Consider the following 24,124-nt stretch of genomic DNA (forward strand, 5'->3'; position numbering starts at 1 on the left):
TAATGAGGCCAAATCTCTAACCTTTAATCAGCACAAAGTTTCCCACTCCCACCCCACACATCCAAGTGTACTCACAGAAGAATCTAAAGATGCAACAGGAAATGAAAAAGCGGGGGAATACCCTTCTATATATTGAACACAGATGACTATATATTCCATGAAAATCCCTGAAACTGATCTCTTAGCTTACTCTTGGTGTAGGTCAATGACACTACCCATGACACTTCATTTGGAACGTAAGGGGGAATCTGACGAAGTCTCAAGATACTATTGCACACCGCCTCCCCACCCTGCGATGACATTTGAGAACTTACTCACTATTAACAATATGAGAGAATCAAGATCTCTAAGCCCAATTATCTCATAAGAGAGCTGTTTCTATGGAAATGCTAGGAGCTTCTAGAAGCTGAAGTTAAATTTCAGACCAGAATGGGCTCATTTAGAAAATTCTTGCTTCAGTGCATTCAGGTCCACAGGTTTGACAGAATTAATGCCACCAAGAGTGCATAAGTTACTCTTGGGGGGATAAGAGATTAAATATTTACATACTCTTGGCATTGAGTTGAGTGTTAGCCAAACAGATTTAGTCTTTGCTCTTCATTGCAAACACTGCATCATGCTTTCAGAAATTGTTCTCTAATGAATGGTAGGTAATAATTGTACCACACATTATTAGCAGCTGCTTTTGGTGACTTATCAGCATGCTCACAGCAATATTTTTTAACATTCATTAATAGTCACTCATAGATAATACTGCAGCTAGCATTTTATTAAAAAAAAATTCCCTAAAGTTGCAAAGTGGATCAGATGGCATCTCTTTCAGAGTTCTGAATAACACAGTTCTTAGAATCATAGAATTATGGAATTGGAAGACCCCTTGGAGAAGTTATTGAGCCCAGTATTCCATTTAAACATCACCATTAGATGTACTCTAATATATTACGACTCAAGTATAAACTACAACAACTTAGGTTTGCTACCTGATTTTATAGTTAATTAACCCCACACTCAAGGTCTAAGAACTAAATATTCCCTTTTTGGAGAAATGTAAAGAAGAAGTGTTATTTGTTACCTCTCCTATTTTTTTCCTAATACTTTGTCCCCTTAGAATCAAGAGCACACACCACACAAGAAATAACTAAAGCTTATGTTAGAAAAGAACACTGAATTTTCACTTCATTGTCCATGGGTGAAAGAGGTGAGAAAAGAAAAAGTCTATCTACCTTAGATTTCTGGGTAGTAAAACTAGTGAATGGGTTAAGAGTGTAGGTTCCAGAGTTCAAATACTTTTTTAATCTTGGGCATGTTATTTAACCTCTTCATGCCTCAATATCCTTATCTGTAAAATAAGGATAAATATAATATTTATTATATGGAGTTGTGAAGAAAAAAAAGACAATCCATTTGGCACAGTGCCTGGCATATAGGGAACATCAATCAATGACAGACATTATCATTATTTAATATCTGAATTTTACTATTGTATTGTCCATTCCATAGAAAATCATGAGACTTGACAGCAGCTATGGAGAGTATGGATGAGACAAAATGAAAATCCTGTAACTATCGCAACTTAAGTATGGTAGGTCTCCATTCTAAAAAGAAAGTAAATTTTAGGGACTTCCCTGGTGGCGCAGTGGTTAAGAATCTGCCTCCCAATACAGGGGACACAGGTTTGATCCCCAGTCCGGGAAGACCCCACATGCCGCGGAGCAACTAAGCCCATGGGCCACAATTACTGAGCCTGCGCTCTAGAGCCCACGCACCACAACTACTGAGCTTGCACTCTAGAGCCCACTAGCCACACCTACTGGAGCCCATGTGCCACAACTACTGAAGCCCGCGTGCCTAGAGTCCGTGCTCCGCAATAAGAGAGGCCACCAACAATGAGAAGCCCCCGCACCGCAACAAAGAGTAGCCCCCGCTCGCTACAACTAGAGAACGCCCACGCACAGCAATGAAGACCCAATGCAGCCACAAATAAATAAATAAATAAATAGCATCACAATTAAGTTAAAAACTCAAGATCTACTAAAAAAAAATTTTAAAAAAAGAAAATAAATTTTGTGAAACGCATCCAAGTGGTCAGAAAGGCTCAAAATTCAAGAATATCAAAGAGAAAGGAAACTGAATCGTTACAGGGTCATAAAAATGAGATTTGGCCAAATATAATATAACATTTAAAGGTCTCCTATTTCAATTTAATACTGGAACCATTGTATATCCAGCTCTGTAACAGGAGGTATAAGCACTTACTGGTTATTCATCTTCTCTGAATACATATCTAGATTGAATATGAAAATATTATTCAAAGATACTTATTTATATAAACAAGAAGATTAGAAGAAATATCTCAGAAATCTCAGAACCACATATTTACTTGGAAAACAATACGGCTCCCACCAATGACATAGATACGTGTGGAAGCAGAATGCTACTGCCACCTAGTGAAATTTTAGTAAACTACCTTTGAAAGAAGGCAGCAATAAAATGGCACTTGCTTTGAAAAGGATTAAGAATATTTCTTTTCTTTTTGCTATCAAAATACATATATACACATCTACATATATACACATATATATTATTAAATAAATAAATATTTTGGAAGAAACTTTTTCTCCTATGGGAAAATATTATACCGATTTTCTATTTTTTTCATGGTTAAATGTCAAATAACATTTAATGTTCTGAGCTATACAGGCAATGTCGGTAATATTATAGTCATTTTTGTTGTAATTTTATATTAAGTTCATAAACGCAGGAAGTGTAGATTACCAAGGGGATGGAAAAATATGTCTGTTTGGTTCACTTTTTATAGTATCCAGAATAGGGCTGAAGGCATGAGTATTTTAATAAACATTTTGAGAAGCAAAGGACATTAATTCCACTTCGGATGCAGTTGGGAAAGTCAGAGTGATACCGAGTAGTATCACTCTCTTTGTGTTGCTAAGGAGGTTATAACATGTATTTCCAGGGTCATGCCTATCAAATTACATTTGAACACACAACCTTCAGAAGGCAATCAATACCTACGTGCTCAGTGAAACAAATCATGTATATCAACATCTCTCAAAATGAAAAGATTACATGAAAAAGAAATGTAATTTATTTATCGGTAAAAAGATTCATGCATTGATAACAAAGAAACAGCAATATGATTGCTTTATGGTAGCCTAGTGTAATCAGTGGTACTGCGTGTGATTTATAAGTGTTTGTGTGCATAAGCTTTGATAAATTTAACTTTTCACAATAAATTTCTGTATATTTTATGGTAGTAAATGATAAAATTGACTAGTATCTACACATATTTTATGTATTCGTGACATACCTTTATTCTTAATTTTTTCGATATTTCTAGGCTATACAGTTCGTCTGCACATTTTAAGTTGCCACAAATCTCCAAAAGTTTTTCCAGTGTATTTATTGAAAAAAATCCACATGTAAATGGACCTGTGCAGTTCAAACCTGTGTTGTTTAAGGGTCAACTGTAATAGCTAACTTTAATGAAAGCTCGTTTTGCCAGGCAATATTCTAAGCACTTTATTAGAAGTGTATTATCTCACCTAATCTTCATAACAACTCTATGAGGTAGATACTCATATTACATCTTAACAATAAGAAAGTACTTCTGAGACAGATAATACAACTTGCATAGACCACAGAGACTTAAGTAGCTGTACTAGGATTTAAACCACACCTGAACTTAACTTCTATAATGCTGTCCTAAAAAGTTACCAAAGTATTTCATCTTTCCCTTTCCCTTCACAACACCTCTCAGCCGAGACATTCCACTTAGAAATTTTCAATTAGACTTCCAACTCCAGTTTTTTTGATGACTGCATTACTTAAAAGCTGTTCCTTCATTTTAAGGAGAGACTAGAGGGTCTAAAATTTGATTGATATTTTAGTGATTACAGCTACCATATACTGAGTTCTTTTGCAAGTAACTTAAACTTCTTGGCAAAACCCAGGAAGTTTAAACACAATCATCCACCTTCTCTGTGCTTGAACCTGGGGAGCAAAACCCTTTTAGTAAAGCTAATACACAAAAAAGCAGAAGGTTCTGCTATAAGTGCATGATCACTAACCTGATTTGGGTCCTCAATTCTGCCAGGAAGCTTACTGTAAGTGTCTCTTAGTTCAGCCTCTCACTCTGAAGAAGGTATTTCAAACCTTCCTTATCTCCATGCCCCATTCACTCACATCTCTTTCTTCCCTATTGATAAGGAAAGATACGGAAGTCTCTGGAAGAGAGCTTTTGCGATTTTCTACCAACAGAGCTGAACCCTTGCTCATCCTTTCCTCTTTCCTTCCTGTTTCAGTGGAGGAAACTCTTCTCCTGTCAGGATGGGAAGGCCTATCTTTCCATGTATTGAAACTTTGGCATCCACACCTTCACACTGTCTCAAAGATCATATGCAGTTAATTATGCTCTCCATACCTACAATCTTTCCCTCTTTACTAAATCCTTTGTCTAGGTATTAAAATATGTTCTAGCATTCTCATCCTAATAATAATAACAAAAATTAATAATCGCCAAATATTTCACTTGATCTCCAGATATTTCCCTCACTCCCTCCCCACCCTCCTCTTCTTGCCTTCTAGTTACCATCCTTTCTCTCAGCTACTTCACAGCCAAACTCAGGAAAGAGTTGCCAGTCATCAGTATCTTTACTTCCTCATTGCCATTCACTGCTCTACTCACTGGGGTCTGGCACCACACCAGTCCCTTAATGGCTCTATGAAATAACCTCCATATCACTATGTCCAATGGGCACTCTTTGACCTTCATCTCATTTTCCCTCTAAGTAGTTTCCATCCACTTGAAATCCTCTTTTGTCTTGGCTTCTACAACAATACTTGCCTGATTTGCTTTCTCCTTTCTAGCTGTCTACTCTCAGTTTTCTTTGTAGGCTCTTAGTTTCCTATTCTACCTTTAAATCTTGTAATTTTTTTCTCAGGACTCTGTCCTAGGGTCTCTTTTGTCTTAATCTCTACTCTCTCCCTAAGTGATCTCATCCACTTCCATGGATTCTAATGTCACCGTGGATGAAAAATGTTGCCTGCCACATAGATAAACAATGGATGTTGCAGCCATCAAGCCAGCAGCCACTGCAGTGGCCCCCAAATGTGCACCCTGAGGGGAGTCAGGATGGAGGAAAGCAGGATACTGTCCCTAGATAGTTAAGGTGCACATCAGAGGAGTAATTTCAATGAGCCCAGACTCTTGGATCTTCCCATACATAGAAAAGCGATAAATTCATTACTTTGAGAAGCCTGGTTTTCTTTAATTAACAGTGATCTTTTGCTGTTCCAACCACCTGGTTTCTGTTGCAAGACTCCTATATACCCTGGCTCCTCCCTCACCTCTTTGGAGCAGTCCCTCAGAGCTACCCGAGAGGCTGTATTTCGTGCTTACATGCTTAGTTTTGTGCACCAAATCAAACATAATTCTCAGCTTTTAAGTTGTGCATATTTTTTCAGTCGATACCACCTGTATGAAAATCACTCCATATTCATGTTTAGCCTAGACCCATTTCAGATGAGTAAATTGATACTATCTAATACTAATGACAAGCTTACCTGTATGTGTGCAACTGTTTTCCCAAAAGCTTTTCTTTGTTTAACGTAGTTCCTGGTTTCTTCAAACATGAATTCACTGGCTGAAACTGCCAACTCAGCAATCAGTAGCCTTTCCTATAACCCCAAAATCAGGTCTTGAACATTATTCTAATTACACAAGTGATTTTCACATGATTGCAATGAAAATAAATTGCATAATCTTTATAAAACTCCTAAAGATTATTTCTTAACTCTTTATAAGAAAAGACTCCCCCTGAGATTTCTAAGACTATTTTGACACATATATAAGTCTCTAAAAAAAATCTTTTATTTTTATGAATGACTGTCTTTATATAGGTATATAAGTAATTTATTTTCCTCTTCTCTTTACTCATCTATGGGAAAAGAAATTCCAAAGTCGTCGATTTTTATTTATTGATCTCTGCATACCACACATCTAATATACCTGAGGAAATCAACATTGCAAAGGGCATAGGTTGAATTAGTGCAAAGTATCCATAGTCAGTTTAATTCCATCTTGTTGGTGATTTTCGTATTCTGTTCTGTGCCAGTGTTCCTCGTCCTTGTCCCATGTCATGTTTCGTGCATGCTGTGGCTGTCACCAGACAGATGCATCCTCTTATGCTGACATGTGAGGCTCAATAATCACTCAGCAACCACACTCCAAAAAACACAGAAGTGAGGGCTGACCCTATGTGGCTAAAACTTTTTAGTCTGAACTTAACAGCTTTCTTTGATTCCCAGGTATTATTTAAAAAAAAACCAAAAACCTGGAAAATATTTTGGCTGATATTTCATTACAAAGGGCTAAAAATTCTTGATTTGTAGTTAAGACACTAAAATCATTCCAAGAAGGAATCATAGAACTGAACATCTTATTTTCCTGACTCACTTATAAGCTTTGATTAGATATCCCTGAGTTGAGTTATTCACATGTCCAGCTTACAAAAGTCATATATATTTTTTTACAACTTCAAGTTATACTCAAATGACTGGTTATATCACAAGTTTTGTAGGCATGGATTTATATAGTTCTATATTATTCTATTCCAGTCCATTATCTAATCAAAAGACGGACTCTTTAATACTTCTGACCTGTGGAAGCTCTTGCATGAGGTAATAGAAGCCTTTATTCTCTTCTCCAAGTAGAGCACTTGCTGGCAAACGTACATCTTCAAAGAATAATTCTGCAGTATCCTAAGAGATCATACAATTGAGTACAGAATTATCTCACTGAAATCCCCCAGTAACCTGATGAGGTGATTATTATTTCCACTGAAAAAACAAAAACAAAACAAGCTGGAAGCCAAGTTGGAGTGGTTAATGATCACACTGGTAAGTGGTAAACCAGGGATTCAAACCCAGGTCTACCTGATTCCAAAAGCGGCTTTCCCACTGCGATACACTGTCATTCTAGCTCTAATACTGTCCAGTTCTGCAGGTATTGAGGACTAAGGATTTCTAATGCATATCAAGTAAAACATGTTTTTCTTTTTGGTAATGAAAAATTACCAAATAGCAGAAAAAATATTTTGTGTTCTTATTTCATAATTTTCTTCAATTTCAAAAATAGAGGGTATTATCATGCAGTTAATTTTCTAAAGCAGATTTTCAAAATACCCTGATTCACTTCCATTGCTGACCACAGTTGCATAATCAGTGGAATAAATTTCCATAATCATTTCTGAAAAGCATATTTTAAGAATCCAGCATAGGAAGGAAGGTATGCCTGTGCTATATGTAGTTCTATATATAAAGCATAATTGAGTAAACTCAATTATTTATAAATAATAAATATGAATTATATTTAAAAATGATTTATATTATGAAAAAAAATTTACATTATGACTTACCTGGGCTTTTAGTCCCATTTTATGTAGCTTTCGTCCCTTGACAAATCCTTTCATTCCATTTTCCACCAGAAAAAGGCTAATGCCATGGGCAGGAGAGCGAGCGTCACGATTTGTGACTGCCACTACGATCACAACGTCACTTAGCCACCCATTAGTGATGAATACCTGAAAAACCCCAAGTATACTGTGATGCTCCACAATAACTCAGGTCCATGTGTAAGTCACGATCAGGGGAAAGTATACTCAAGAAGACTAAACCGGACAGAACATGGTTCATACCTCTCTCTGTACTCTCTCTGAATATCTGCAGTGTTGATTATTCATACATGAGGTTATTAAAGAGTAGGGGGAAATTATCCAATGCTTCAAAGAATGAACTCTATTCATTTTCTTCCCACTATTAGTATTGTAAATAATAATAATAATTAACATTATTATGTTCTTTTCCAATTAAAACAAAATTGTCTATAAAAATGATAAACCATATTTTAGAAAGAAGTTTCAGGTGAGAAAACAGAATCTCCTTTGAATGGCACGATACTATTAAAGTATTTGTATTTTCAGGTTTATCAGTTTTTGAAAAGGCATATTTTCGATTTCATGATGGATGGCCTACCTCTTTCCAAATGGCCTAAATAAGGAAGGTGCTGATTAAGAAGGGATAAAATAACAAAGAGATATTAGTTTATCAGATAATATTTATCCAGAAAACAAATATACACAGAGCAAATATGAATAATTATCTTTTCACTCTGTATCTTTCCTGGGTCCTCTCAGCCACTTTCCATGGCTTTAGTTGCTATCCATATGCTGATGACTCCAAATCTTTATCTAAGCCAAATTTCTTGCTAGGTTCCAGACCTGTATACACACCTGCTTCTGGATAGTTCCACCTGATGACTCAAGGAATATATACCTTCTCACCCCTACTCCTATTTAATGTTGAGTATCAATCTATTTTCCCTGTGTCAGTAAATCACATTATTATCCTGCTTCATATTCAATTTGACATCTAGTTCTCTCTAACCTATTTCAACACTTTTTAAATCCATTCACTTCCTTTCACTTCTATTGCCATTACCTTATTTTGGGCCTCATCATTTCCTGGTTAAGTTCCTACAACTGATCTCTCTGCAACTCTATTATCCATCAAGATGTCAGAGGGATCTTTCAAAAATGCAATCTAATCATACCACTTTCACATCTGAAAATTTTTGAATACCTCCTCATAGCTTCAGGATAAATTCTAAATCTTATCAGGGCATATAAAACTCATCACAAATTGGCACTAGCTTACACTCCTGCCTTATCTCTTATCCAATTTTCCCCTCACTTCTTTTCTGTAGGTTAGCTCTACTGCATTACTTGCTGTCCCCCATATTCTAAGGTCTTCCTCATCTATGGGTCTTTGGAAATCTTGTTTCCTCTACTTGGGGGGCTCTTTCCCAACTCTGCTACAATGAATCCTATTCATCCTGGACAAAGTTCAGACATCACCTCTTCCAAAAAGTCTTTCCAGGGAATTCCCTGGCGGTCCAGTGGTTAGGACTCCACACTTTCACTGCCGAGGGCGCAGGTTAATCCCTGGTCAGGGAACTAAGATCCTGCAAGCCACGCAGCGTGGCTGAAAAAAACAAAAACAAAAAGTCTTTCCAAATTCCCCAAGCTGGGTTAAGTGCTCCCATAGCACCCTGAATTTACCATCATCTTAGCATTTTCCAAGCTATATTCAAATGATCTAATTTTGTCTCTGTCCCTTTGAAATAGTACAGGTATAAAATGGTGTTGGTTACTCTCATCACCTACCATCCATGTCCTTTATAATAAGATTTATGCTCTAAAATCCAGAGCACTGATTCTTACAAATAATGGGAAGTGGCCCAATGATGCTAGTGTTATCTACATGACAGAAAATGAAGGCAGTGATGATGGTATGGTTGTAAGTGACGCAATAATAAAAGACCCTCAACATCTCTCTGTATTAGGAGCTCCTTGAGGGCAGGGACTATTTCCTATTCATATATCTATCCTCAGTGCTTAGTATAGTATTTGGCATATAGGAGGCCTTCAAGGATGTTTGTTGAATAAATGAGAAAAATATATTCCTCAAAAATAATTCTAGGGAATTCCCTGGCGGTCCAGTGGTTAGGACTCTGCATTTCCACTTCAGGGGCACAGGTTTGATCCCTGATCAGGGAACTAAGATCCCGCATGCCACACAGCAGGCCAAAAAAAAAAAAAAAAATCATGGTAAAGATATTTTTTCCTATAGTGTTTCTCCATTATATCACTCCCTTCCTCAAAAACCATTCAGGTCTCCCAATTTCCTAACTGTCTAAGATAATAATGACCATTTGTGTAGTTGCCACACTTGAATTGCTGAAATAGTGCTTTTTTGTTTGTTTTTAATCACAGAGCACCCAGGAATTAGTACCTTTATGTTACTAATATCTAATGTGAGTATTTCTACCATGACTGATACTCTTTCCTAATAAAATTATAAGAGAATTCTCTTTGTAAGAAAGGGCTTTCTTGATTTCTTTCCTAATTATGACAGTCAAAACTTTTAATAGGGCTGAGATTAACCCTAGTGAGGTCATTATTTTTTTTATTTTTATTTTATATTTTGGTATTGAATGCCTATGCCATACGCTCTTTGTAGATGTGCAGATAGTACATAAAGAAAAAGTGTTATAAGGAAAAAGGGAAAAAAAATCTTCCATGAGTCCATCATATAAATACCATTGTGAACTTCCTTTCTGGTCTTTTTTTCTTTTAATATAGTTGAAATTATTCTATATTTACATTTTATATGCATACTTTACTTAAATGTTAGTATAATCTTTTTACTTAATATAATTATTTTCCTATACCACTAAAAATTTTGTGTTGATGCTTTAGTGGGTGCATATTAGATCATCTTATTGATGTAGTATATTTACTTACTCATTCTTTTACTTTTGCTTCCTCTGAAGTTTTTGTTTTTCCTAATAGAATTTTTGAAAATCAGAGGTACTTTCCTGGGTGGTTCCCACAGAACAGTCTAATTGAGCAGACTGGGCCTGCTTAGAAAGCTGGAGTCATAGTAGAGCGTGGTTCCCATTTCACTTTTGACCAAATACCCTATTCTTCTGTCAAAACAAGCCTTCTGTGTGCAAAGAGTTAATTGACTATATATTACAGTTAATGCTTTATTATAATCCTTAGTATGAATAATGTAGATGAATATTTCATAAAGTATATTTGAAAAACACCAGTAACTCAAGATAGTCTATAAAAAGAGAATTTCCTAGGGCAAAAGACATACTATATCCAACTTTTAGAAGTTCATGATGCATATCAGCCTCTCAGAAAGTGAGAAGTAGAGCATGATTTCCAAATTTATTTGACACCACAGACATTGTTTTTCTGTATAATAACTATGAAACTAGATAATGGAATGGTTTTTAGAACTGGGCTACTCAAAACGTATTCATCAGACTGATGAACAGTTTGTCAGTCCACAAACTGTTATTAGTCCTTAACAATGTAAGTACGGAAAGTGACTGTTTAGAAAATTTCATAGCAATTTAAGTGTCACAACATTCAAGATTGTGATTTTGCAAATGCAAAGGTATTAGTCTAAAACTAATAAGAAATTTTTTTTTTAATGTTGAAGGAAAAAAAACAAAAATTAGTTCTTCACCAGGCTTTGAAACATTTTTAGCAAGATTTCCTTAGTGTAGACAATGAATATCTTTTCTTCACTTAATATTCAATCAACAACAAATAGTTACTGAGTGTATACTAGACACAGTTTTAGGTAAACAAAAACCTCTGCCATCAGTGATATTAGATTCTGAAGGTTATATTTACTTCTGAGCCTGTCTGTAACCTTAATCAGAGGCACTCTCCAATCTTATCAGTGGGTTGATGTGAGGCTCAGAAAGGTTGAAGGGCTCTCAAATTCCAACAGAAATATCTTTCTCTCCTAAAATCTTTTGAAACTCTTCTTGATATTTATTTATAAGTCTTTTCCTCCACTTCTTATCAACATCAAATTCATTAACTATTAACTATTGTTTGTCCCCTATTTGGACAATGTGAACCTCACCTTTTCCTTTTCTGGTTTGATAAGGGCTGTTTGGAAGCTAAAACAACGTTTTTCATATTAGTGAGGGGGCATGCAAAAGGAACATAGAAGAGGAATAGATTTCACGTAATATAAATGTTGTACAATTCTTACTGTCTCCAAAACAAAGCAGTTCAATTCCTGTGCCAACTCAAGTAAACTCAATTACTGTGTGAGTCCCTAGATCTGAGAGACTCAATGATGAGTAGTCTTTGAGGCTTTGTTACCCACAGCATGACTCTGGGGAGGAGGGCTATGGAAGCCCATCTTTACACACCTTGCTTCCATTGAGAATCCAGTCACTTCCATCCTTTTTGGCATTTGTTCTCACTCCTTGCAAATCACTATAATTCAAAGGATAAAAAATTCATTAATTGGTAATAAATGAACTGTGCAAATGTTGTTATGTAAGTATGTATCTATTGTGATAATTCAAACTGGTTACACAAATATAAAAATTGACATTTAACTAATATTAGGAATGTTCACACAAATGCACTGAAAAGTCATGTCTGATATATGCTAAACTATTTATACAAATGAATATTTGATTGAGATTACATAGACTAACCAGATTTTATAGAGCAAAACAAGGCCCAACTAGCATCCAAGACCCTCAAACTGGACTCAGAAGACATTTCAATGCCTACTATATACCTCAGATTATTTGCCCATGTACCTTTCCTGCCTCTGTTCACTTTGGTTCCTTCCCCTATATCTACTGTTCAAAAGCTTAGCTATTTAAAAGACTATGTCGGAAATTCCCTGGTGGTCCAGTGGTTAGGACTTCATGCTTTCACTGCTGAGGGCCCAGGTTCAATCCCTAGTCAGGGAACTAAGATCCCACAAGCCAGGCAGCACGGCCAAAAAAAAAAAAAAAAACGCCTATGTCTCAAATGCCACGTCCTCTAACAAGCCTGCTCTACAAGTAGAATAGGTTATTTTTCTAAATATAAACTAAACAAATATTCATAATTTAAATATGAAAAGTACAGGCAATATTCAAGACAAAGGAGAAAAATGAAAAAATTTTAAAAAGCAATTTTACCTACTGTAATAAACATTTTAAAAATACAACCTTCCAGTATTTTTCTATGGAAACAGATACACACATATATGTATTTCTATAAAATTGGAACCATACATATGATCCTGATCTTTGAATAATATCTAATGTTTTTCTATAAGAAAACTTTTATTAGTGGCATAGAATTTCATCATATGAATTATTGTTATGATATATATTTTTAAACACACAAGAATATTCTTTATTTCCACAAACAAGTATTCCGTCTCACTTTTTGGAAACGTTGACAGCCTTCTTCATTTATCTTTTAAGAGAGATTTAAGAGAGATTTCTTTACAGTAGGAAATCCAGCAGGTAGGATTCAACAATAGATGATTTCAGGGAGACAACTGGAAGTGGTGGTGCATCTAAAAGACTGGAGAACTCATATCCCATCTAAAGGGCTATGTCCCAGCCAATAGGAATAAGGAATCAGAAATAAGAAAAACATAGTATTGTCAGATGTTCCAAATTTTCAAGAAAAGCCATGAATATGGATGTTTATGTACATTTTTCTGGCTTTTAAAGTTGATTCAAGGTTTGTTTTTAAATTAAATAGATTAACCAAATTAAACATGTTCCAGGGCTTCCATAGGTCCCATGAACTGCCCCATCTGTGACTACTGCCTCATGCCTTTCTAGACCTCATGCCATGGTGATACAACCACTTAGAACTCAAGGGGGTAGATATCTGATATCCTTCTCTTATACACTGTAAAGTAATAAAGTATGATTTCTAAAACTAGAAATTAAGGGAGAAATTGACAAACTCAGTCATGACCAAAGGTCAGGGAAGGGATCTGAAACCAAATGCATTGGATTCATCATGAACTTTTTAAAGCAATCTGCTATTGTTGAAGACTTAGGTAGTTTCCACTTCCAATTTTCAAAGATATCCTACAATGAACAGCATCATATATTAAATAGTGTACATCACTTATTTTGTGAAAATCTTCTGATTCTCCTTTTTGTACATGGACTTTGTATTATATATCCCATGGCACTTTATCGCTCTCTGTATCATGCTAAATAATGACCCTTAGAGATAGCAGGTCCTAACCTCTGGAACCTGTTAAGTGTTACCTTATATGGAAAAAGGGTCTTGCAGATGTGATTAATTTAGGACTTTGAGATGGGAAGATTATTTTGGATTATCTAGATGGGTCCTAAATGCAATCACAAGTGTTCTTGTGAGAGAGAGGCAGAGGGAGATTACACAGACTAAAGACGGACATTACAACATGGCCACAGAGGCAGAGATTGGAGTCATGAGGCCACAAAGCAAGGAATGTCGGCAGCCCCCAGGAGATGGAGGAATCAAGGAATGGATTCTCCCCTAGAACCTCTGGAGGGACTGTGGCCTTGCTGATACCTTGATTTGGGGCTGCTGATACCTTGATTTGGGACCACTGATACCAAGTTTGGACTTCCGGCCTTCAGAACTGTGAGAGAATAAAGTTCTGTTGTTTTAAGCCACCCAGTTTGTGTAATTTGTTACAGAAGCACAGAGAATTTTCAGAAAAACACAAATCAAGCAAGCCTTTGTGGGTATGTGTTTAAGTTGGGGATAAATCAAGATCTCTCATTGATACTTTTGCCTCTAGATGAGAGCTGACATACAGTGGGTTGGAACTAAAACATACTGATCGTGAGCTAATAAGATGCAATCAGGATATTAGGCATTAGGCCAGTTATCTTAGAGAGTGATCTTAAAAGCAAAGGAAGAAGATTAAATTCCTACTTCTTTAAGGTCACATTTTTAGGCAAAAAAAGTAAACACAACTTTTTTTTTGGCCTCACCATGCAGCTTGTGGGATCTTAGTTCCCTGACCAGGGATTGAACCCAGGCCACTGGCAGCGAGAGCTCCAAGTCCTAACCACTGGGAATTCCCAACAAAACCTTTTTATCTTGGCAAAATTAAATTTCTATACTGGCCTTTAATTATAGATTTATATCTGGGAAAGATAAGTACAATTAAAGCAAATTGCCAAGTAACACTATGGCATATTAGGACATTTAAAAAGAAGCAGCACTGGGACTTCCCTGGCAGTCCAGTGGTTAAGACTCTGCACTTCCACTGCAGGGGGTGCAGGGTTCGATTCCTGGTCGGGGAACTAAGATCCTGCATGCCGCACCACAGCCATATAAATAAATAAATAAACAGCACTGACAAAAAAAATTTAAAATATCAGGGCCTGATCTTGCAGAAACAAGTCTTGAATTTTCAATTACTGCTTCTGCCACATCTTTAAGTTCTTCCTCTGCATTTCCTGTTTCCCATTGGCCTGTTAGTCACTGCCATTTCCCTGACCATGCTGGCTTGTCAAATGACTGTCCCCTCTCTATACTTTCTTTTGCCATATAACACACAACTCTGAAAAAAATTAGTCTGTCTTTTCTGCCTCTGTTTTCTCAATACCCATCTCACTCCCTTCGAAAGTAACTTCTGCCTCTCCTCTCTCCTGAAATCACAATCAAAAGATCACCACTGGCTGCCATGACTCTTTCTCAATTCTCAACATCTCTGTGGCCTTGACATTACTAACTTCTCACTCCTCTCCTACTGCCTTTTCAAACTCACTTCCCCTCGAGCTCATGAAATAGCAGTTGTCTAGATTTCCTTCAAACTCAGTCCTTCTGTCTCTGTCGCTACATCTTCTGTACAGTTCCAAATGGAATGCAATGCCCAAGGTTTCCTTCTTGGTCTCCTTTTCATCCTTTCACTTTACCCCTTGAGGATCAGGTCCCACCACATGGCTGCTCTTGCAAATTTCTCAATTGTCAGATCTCAGTTTAAATATAACCACTTTTTATAGGTCTTCCCTAGCAGTCATATCTAAATATGAGTTTTTCCCTTCCCCACCAAACACACATGCACCATGAGTCTCTAACACAGCACCTTGTTTCCTTCACAGTACTTATCATAATTTAAATATATTTGTTTACGTGTTTCTTGTCTTTCTCCTCAATAAGCACAGAGACCACATCTGGTTTGATTACCACTGTATACCTGGCACATGGAAGGAACTTATTAAGTAACCATCAAATGACTAAATGATTTATTCATGTCCATTGCTTCAATTCTTTCTTATCTATGAATGGTTTTAAAGCCTATTGCCACCCCCAGCCTGTATCCAGACTTCCAAATCCATATTTTTAATAGCCTGCTGGACATTTCCATGTGAAATGTCACACCACATCTAAAATTCAACATGCCCCAAATTCAACACATATTCTAACATTTTATTTACATCACACTATGTTAATATCTCAAATACAACATAAAATACAATGTGCTGTGTTGTTATTTGTATATAATAAGGCCTTACTTTCCTACTGGAATTTGAAGTTACCTAAGGTTGGAAGTGACAATGCGTTCATCTTTGTATCTGTCTTAGCATATCACTCAGAGTGTTGTATAAAGCAGGTACTGAGAAAACATTTGCTGTTAAGGCATTGCTTCCAGCATTTCAAAACCAACCAAATGTTGATTTACCTTCCAGCCCCAGGCTCTGTCATTGCTATGGCACCAATACATTTCCCTGCAGTCATCTGGGGGATGAAGTGCTTAATCTGTCCTTCTGAGCCATAGTTTGCAATATAGGGCATGACAATATCCGAATGAAGACTAAAACCTGGGCCTGTGCAATTCGAATATGCTCTTAGAAAGAAAAAAAGAGAAGACAGTTTAAGGCACAACATAGTTATTTTGTTTTCTTTTTAGTTCTTTGATTTCTCAATTAGAAAACAACAACAAAGTACTAAGGGTCCTATCACATTATGCGGTAATAGATTGTCTCCCCACAAACCTATGAAGTTTCTGAAGGTTTTCTCTCTTTTTTTTTTTTTTACTAACCTTTTAATTTCTGGCTCTAACATAGTAACAGTGCTCTAGCAGACCTCAATGATCACTTATGTAATGAAATAAAAGATAAAACGTTTTAAAAAATTTACCACCTATAACTGTATTACCCTAACACAGTAACTATTTTCATTTTAGCAAATGACCTTTGCCATAAGGATATACGTATTCTATCTAATATAGCTGCAGTCATGGTATAAATTTTGTACTTACAAAATTTATCACAATAAATAGCTGCAAAATATTACAAACTGCTTATGTACTACAATATACTTTTTCATTGTCCTACTGTTCGACATTTAGATTGCTTCCAAACTTGGGGGATTATGATCTAACATGGCAATGATGTTTGTACATAGATATTATTTTTTATATTGGGTTGGCAAAAGGTTCCTTTGGTTTTTAAGTAAAAATAAAAGATAAATTTTTCATTTTCACCATGAACTCTATTGAACAACGTATTCACCCTTTTGTTCCATTGCCTTCTGCCATTTTTCAGGCAACTTCATAATTCCATCTTCCCAAAACTTTTTATCTTTTTGAGCAAAGAACTGTTCCAGGTGCCTTTTACAGTCTTCCAAGGAAATGAAATTTTTTTCCATTAAGAGAATTTTGTAAAGACCTAAATAAATGGAAATCGAAGGTGCAATGTCTGGTGAATATGGCGGAGGAATCAGAACTTCCCAGCCAATCTGTAAAAGTTTCTGCCTGGTCATCAAAGAAACACGCGGTCTTGTGTTATCCTGATGGAAGATTATGCATTTTCTGTTGACTAATTCCGGACACTTTTTGTCAAGTGCTGCTTTCAGTTGGTCTAATTGGGAGTAGTACTTGTTGGAATTAATCATTTGGTTTTCCGGGAGGAGCTCATAATAGAGGACTCCCTTCCTATCCCATCATATACACAACATCACCTTCCTTGGATGAAGACAGGCCTTTGGTGTGGTTGGTGGTGGTTCATTTAGCTTGCCCCATGATCTCTTCTGTTCCACATTATTGCACAGTGTCCACTTTTCATCGCCCATCAAAATTTGTTTTGAAAACGGAATGTTTTCATTACGTTTCAGTAGAGAATCACATGCAGAAATATGGTCAAGAAGGTATTTTTGGCTTAACTTATGTGGAACCCAAACATCAAAGTGATTAACATAAGCAAGCTGGTGCAAATGATTTTTTTTTCCCTAGGAATTTTCTTTATATTTCCACTTGACTTTTACATATTTTTTTTCTTATTAGTCATCCATTTTATACACATCAGTATATACATGTCAAACCCAATCGCCCAATTCATCCCACCACCACCCCCAACCCCTGTGGCTTTCCCCCCTTGGTGTCCATACGTTTTTTCTCTACATCTGTGACTCTATTTCTGCCCTGCAAACCAGTTCATCTGTACCATTTTTTAGCTTCCACATATATGCGTTAATATACGATATTTGTTTTTCTCTTTCTGACTTACTTCACTCTGTATGACAGTCTCTAGATCCATCCATGTCTCCACAAATGACCCAATTTCATTCCTTTTTATGGCTGAGTAATATTCCATTGTATATATGGACCACATCTTCTTTATGCATTCATCTGTCGATGGGCATTTAGGTTGCTTCCATGACCTGGCTGTTGTAAATAGTGCTGCAATGAACATTGGGGTGCATGTGCCTTTTTGAATTATGGTTTTCTCTGGGTATATGCCCAGTAGTGGGATTGCTGGGTCACATGGTAATTCTATTTTTAGTTCTTTAAGGAACTTCCATACTGTTCTCCATAGCGGTTGTATCAATTTACATCCCACCAACAGTGCAAAACGGTTCCCTTTTCTCCACACCCTCTCCAGCATTTGTTGTTTGTAGATTTTCTGATGATGTCCATTCTAACTGGTATGAGGTGATACCTCATTGTAGTTTTGATTTGCATTGCTCTAATAATTAGTGATGTTGAGCAGCTTTTCATGTGCTTCTTGGCCACCTGTATGTCTTCTTTGGAAAAATGCCTATTTAGGTCTTCTACCCATTTTTGGATTGGGTTGTTTCTTTTTTTAATATTGACCTGCATGAGCTGTTTATATATTTTGGAGATTAATCCTTTGTCTGATGATTCCTTTGCAAATATTTTCTCCCATTCTGAGGGTTGTCTTTTCGTCTTGTTTATGGTTTCCTTTGCTGTGCAAAAGCTTTGAAGTTTCATTAGGTCCCGTTTGTTTATTTTTGTTTTTATTTCCATTACTCTAGGAGGTGGATCAAAAAAGATCTTGCTGTGATTTATGTCAAAGAGTGTTCTTCCTATGTTTTCCTCTAAGAGTTTTATAGTGTTTGGTCTTACATTTAGGTCTCGAATCCATTTTGAGTTTATTTTTGGGTGTGGTGTTCTAGTTTCATTCTTTTACATGTAGCTGTCCAGTATTCCCAGCACCACTTATTGAAGAGACTGTCTTTTCTCCATTTTATATCCTTGCCTCCTTTGCCATAGATTAGTTGACCATAGGTGCGGGGGTTTATATCTGGGCTTTCTATCTTGTTCCATTGATCTAGGTTTCTGTTTTTGTGCCAGTACCATATTGTCTTAATTACTGTAGCTTTCTAGTATAGTCTGAAGTCAGGGAGTCTGATACCTCCAACTCCTTTTATTTCCCTCAAGACTGCTGTGGCTATTTGGGGTCTTTTGTGTCTCCATACAAATTTTAAGATTCTTTGTTCTAATTCTGTAAAAAATGCCATTGGTAATTTGATAAGGATTGCACTGAATCCGTAGACTGCTTTGGGTAGTATAGTCATTTTCACAATATTGATTCTTCCAATCCAAGAACATGGTATAGCTCTCCATCTGTTGGTATCATCTTTAATTTCTTTCATCAGTGTCTTATAGTTTTCTGCATACAGGTCTTTTGTCTACCTAGTTAGGTTTATTCCTAGGCATTTTATTCTTCTTGTTGCAATGGTATATGGGAGTGTTTCCTTAATTTCTCTTTCAGATTTTTCATCATTAGTGTATAGGAATGCAAGAGATTTCTGTGCATTAATTTTGTATCCTGCTACTTTACCAAATTCATTGATTAACTCTAGTGGTTTTCTGGTGGCATCTTTAGGATTCTCTATGTATAGTATCATGTCATCTGCAAACAATGACAGTTTTACTTCTTCTTTTCCAATTTGTATTCCTTTTATTTCTTTTTCTTCTCTGATTGCCGTGGCTAGAACTTCCAAAACTATGTTGAATAATAGTGGCAAGAGTGGACATCCTTGTCTTCTTCCTGATCTTAGAGGAAATGCCTTCAGTTTTTCACCATTGAGAATGATGTTTGCTGTGGGTTTGTCCTATATGGCCTTTATTATGTTGAGGCAGGTTCCTTCTAGGCCCACTTTCTGGAGAGTTTTTATCCTAAATGGGTGTTGAATTTTGTCAAAAGCTTTTTCTGCATCTATTGAGATGATCTTATGGTTTTTCTTCTTCAATTTGTTAATATGGTATATCACATTGACTGATTTGTGTATATTGAAGAATCCTTGCATCCCTGGGATAAATCCCACTTGATCATGGTGTATGATCCTTTTAATGTACTGTTGGATTCTGTTAGCTAGTATTTTGTTGAGGATTTTTGCATCTATATTCATCAGTGATACTGGATTGTAATTTTCTTTTTTTGTAGTATGTTTGTCTGGTTTTGGTATCAGGGCGATGGTGGCCTCATAGAATGAGTTTGGGAGTGTTCCTTCCTCTGCAGTTTTTTGGAAGAGTTTGAGAAGGATGGGTGTTAGCTCTTCTCTAAATGTTTGATAGAATTCAACTGTGAAGCCATCTGGTCCTGGACTTTTGTTTTTTGGAAGATTTTTAATCACTGTTTCAATTTCATTACTTGTGATTGGTCTGTTCATATTTTCTATTTCTTCCTGGTTCAGTCTTGGAAGGTTATACCATTTTAAGAATTTGTCCATTTCTTCCAGGTTGTCCATTTTATTGGCATAGAGTTGCTTGTAGTAGTCTCTTAGGATTCTTTGTATTTCTGTCGTGTCTGTTGTAACTTCTCCTTTTTCATTTCTAATTTTATTGATTTGAGTCCCCTCCCTCTTTTTCTTGATGAGTCTGCCTAATGGTTTATCAATTTTGTTTATCTTCTCAAAGAACCAGCTTTTAGTTTTATTGATCTTTGCTATTGTTTTCTTTGTTTCTATTTCATTTATTTCTGCTCTGATCTTTATGATTTATTTCCTTCTGCTAACTTTGGGTTTTGTTTGTTCTTCTTTCTCTAGTTCCTTTAGGTGTAAGGTTAGATTGTTTATTTGAGATTTTTCTTGTTTCTCGAGGTAGGCTTGTATAGCTATAAACTTCCCTCTTAGAACTGCTTTTGCTGCATCCCATATGTTTTGGATCATCGTGTTTTCATTGTCATTTGTCTCTAGGTATTTTTTGATTTCCTCTTTGATTTCTTCAGTGATCTCTTGGTTATTTAGTAACGTATTGTTTAGCCTCCATGTGTTTGTGTTTTTTACGTTTTTTTCCCTGTAATTTATTTCTAATCTCATAGCACTGTGGTCAGAAAAGATGCTTGATATGATTTCAATTTTCTTAAATTTACTGAGGCTTGATTTGTGACCCAAGATGTGATCTATCCTGGAGAATGTTCCGTGCACACTTGAGAAGAAAGTGTAATCCTGATGTTTTCGGATGGTATATCCTATAAATATCAATTAAATCTATCTGGTTTATTGTGTCATTTAAAGCTTGTGTTTCCTTATTAATTTTCTGTTTGGATGATCTGTCTATTGGTGTAAGTGAGGTGTTATTGTGTTACTGTCGATTTCCGCTTTTAGAGCTCTTAGCAGTTGCCTTATGTATTGAGGTGCTCCTATGTTGGGTGCATAAATATTTACAATTGTTATATCTTCTTCTTGGATTGATCCCTTGATCATTATGTAGTGTCCTTCTTTGTCCCTTGCAATAGTCTTTATTTTAAAGTCTATTTTATCTGATATGAGGATTGCTACTCCAGCTTTCTTTTGATTTCCATTTGCATGGAATATCTTTTTCCATCCTCTCACTTTCAGTCTGTATGTGTCCCTCGGTCTGAAGTGGGTCTCTTGTAGACAGCATATATATGGGTCTTGTTTTTGTATCCATTCAGTAAGCCTGTGTCTTTTGGTTGGAGCATTTAATCCATTCACGTTTAAGGCAACTATGATACGTATGTTCCTATTACCATTTTCTTAATTGCTTGGGATTTGTTTTTGTAGGTCCTTTTCCTTTCTTGTGTTTCCCACTTAGAGAAGTTCCTTTAGCATTTGTTGTAGAGCTGGTTTGGTGGTGCTGAATTCTCTTAGCTTTTGCTTGTCTGTAAAGCTTTTGATTTCTCCATCAAGTCTGAATGAGATCCTTGCTGGGTAGAGTAATCTGGGTTGTAGTTTCTTCCCTTTCATCACTTTAAGTATATCATGCCACTCCCTTCTGGCTTGTAGAGTTTCTGCTGAGAAATCAGCTGTTAACCTTATGGGAGTTCCCTTGTACGTTATTTGTCGTTTTTCCCTTGCTGCTTTCAATAATTTTTCGTTGTCTTTAATTTTTGCCAATTTGATTACTATGTGTCTTGGCATGTTTCTCCTTGGGTTTATCCTGTATGGGACTCTCTGTGCTTCCTGGACTTGGGTGGCTATTTCTTTTCCCATGTTAGGGAAGTTTTCAACTATAATCTCTTCAAATATTTTCTCGGGTCGTTTCTCTCTCTCTTCTCCTTCTGGGACCCCTATAATGCGAATGTTGTTGTGTTTAATGTTGTCCCAAAGGTCTCTTAGGCTGTCTTCATTTCTTTTCATTCTTTTTTCTTTATTCTGTTCCGCAGCAGTGAATTCAACTATTTTGTCTTCCAGGTCACTTTTCCGTTCTTCTGCCTCAGTTATTCGCTATTGATTCCTTCTAGTGTAGTTTTCATTTCAGTTATTGTATTGTTCATCTCTGTTTGTTTGTTCTTTAATTCTTCTGGGTCTTTGTTAAACATTTCTTGCATCTTCTCGATCTTTGCCTCCATTCTTTTTCTGAGGTCCTGGATCATCTTCACTATCATTATTCTTAATTCTTTTTCTGGAAGGTTGCCTATTTCCACTTCATTTAGTTGTGTTTCTGGGGTTTTATCTTGTTCCTTCATCTGGTACATAGCCCTCTGCCTTTTCATCTTGTCTATCTTTCTGTGAACGTGGTTTTTGATCCACAGGCTGCAGGATTGTAGTTCTTCTTGCTTCTGCTGTCTGCTCTCTGGTGGATGAGGTTATCTAGTGCAAATGATTTTCAACCCTTGATTTGTATGTTTTGAGTATGTCGGCTATCTCCCAGGTGGTATAACGTTGATTGTTCTCAACTAATATCTCGGTTTGATCGCTATCAACTTCAACTGGTCTACCCGACCGCGGAGCATCGTCCAGCGAGAAATCTCCAGTATGAATCTTTGCAAACCATTTTTGACACATTCGATCAGTCACAACACCTTCTCCGTACACTGCACAAATCTTTTTTTTTGCGTTTCAGTTGCATTTCTACCTTTCATGAAATAATAAAGCATAATATGCCAAAAATGTTGCTTCTTTTCTTCCACCTTCAATATTAAAATGGCTACACAAAAATTCACCAATTTTAATACGTCTTTTTTTAAATGCACACTAATATGACAGCTGTCACAATACAATCTAACAAAATTGTTTTGAATGAAGTTAAAGACAACTAAGTGCTACTAGAGCCATCTTATGGAAAAAACCAAACAAACTTTTTGGCCAACCCAATATTTAAGAGCAGAAATACTTTAATTTTTTATGTATCCATGCTTTTACTCTCCAAGCATTTATTGTTCCAATATATAATGCCACCAAGAGTATATGAATGTGTCACTTTCACTGCAACCTTGTCAGCACTGGTTATTATGATTTTTCATTTTCACTAACTTTTGTACTCAAAATGATACCTCCAGATTCATTTAATTTGCATCTGATTGGTAGTAAGGGTAAACTTTTTTCATCTAAAAAACCTATTTTCATTTCTTTTTTGATGAATTGCTGGTTCAAATCTTTTGCCCATTTATCAACTGAAATCTTCATTTGTTCTTATGTATGAAACAGACACACGGGTCAATTAGAAATGAAACACCTATTTTAACAACTTAAAAGAGGATTTTCAATCTTATAAGAAGATTAGAAAACATTTTAAAATCATCACTCAGAAAAGTGAACTGACGAAACAAGACTCAACTTCAAATGTTTCCATACTTACTGCTCCTCCCAAACAACAGCTGACGAGTACAAGTCCCCCCCAATGCCACCATGACGCTCTGCAATATTGACACCAAGCAGTCCTTGTTTTCCGGCTTTTTCCCAAAGCTCCCTACTCACTTCTCCAGCTTTCTCCCATCTGCAAATAACAAACATTTTAAAATCAGAAAAATGTTTTTCATATTATTTAAATGGCCACATTTTGAATTTATGAATGATTTTGTTCAGGAATAGTCCCTTAATTTAAAGTAATTAAAAAGGGGGTGCTCTCACACCCTGTGACAATAGCAGGGCCCAACAAGAAAAAGAAAGATTCCTCTTTCCCAGCAAAGACTCAGTCATTGAAAAGCCCTGGACTCTTTGTTTACTCTAGCCCTCCTAACTTCCTTTTCCCCTCTATGAAAGTG

At 36.3% G+C, this 24,124-nt stretch overlaps 1 protein-coding gene across 2 annotated transcripts in view; it reads right to left on the reverse strand.

The window, feature by feature from the left end:
- The window catches only part of ACADL (acyl-CoA dehydrogenase long chain), a 39,078-nt gene that overhangs the window by 10,185 nt on the left and 4,769 nt on the right, over positions 1-24,124 (reverse strand). The window contains exons 3-8 of one of the 2 annotated variants that reach the window (XM_082467242.1): positions 23,719-23,856; positions 16,111-16,275; positions 11,825-11,891; positions 7,437-7,601; positions 6,679-6,780; positions 5,584-5,697 (exon numbers count right to left, since the gene is read on the reverse strand). In XM_082467242.1, the coding sequence (XP_082323368.1) occupies positions 5,584-5,697; positions 6,679-6,780; positions 7,437-7,601; positions 11,825-11,891; positions 16,111-16,275; positions 23,719-23,856 (751 nt within the window). The remainder of the gene's footprint in view (positions 1-5,583; positions 5,698-6,678; positions 6,781-7,436; positions 7,602-11,824; positions 11,892-16,110; positions 16,276-23,718; positions 23,857-24,124) is intronic. The other variant, XM_082467241.1, reaches the window with a different exon arrangement.

The sequence above is a fragment of the Balaenoptera physalus genome, assembly GCF_965194825.1.
Source record: "Balaenoptera physalus genome assembly, chromosome: 6".
Classification (NCBI taxonomy): domain Eukaryota; kingdom Metazoa; phylum Chordata; class Mammalia; order Artiodactyla; family Balaenopteridae; genus Balaenoptera; species Balaenoptera physalus.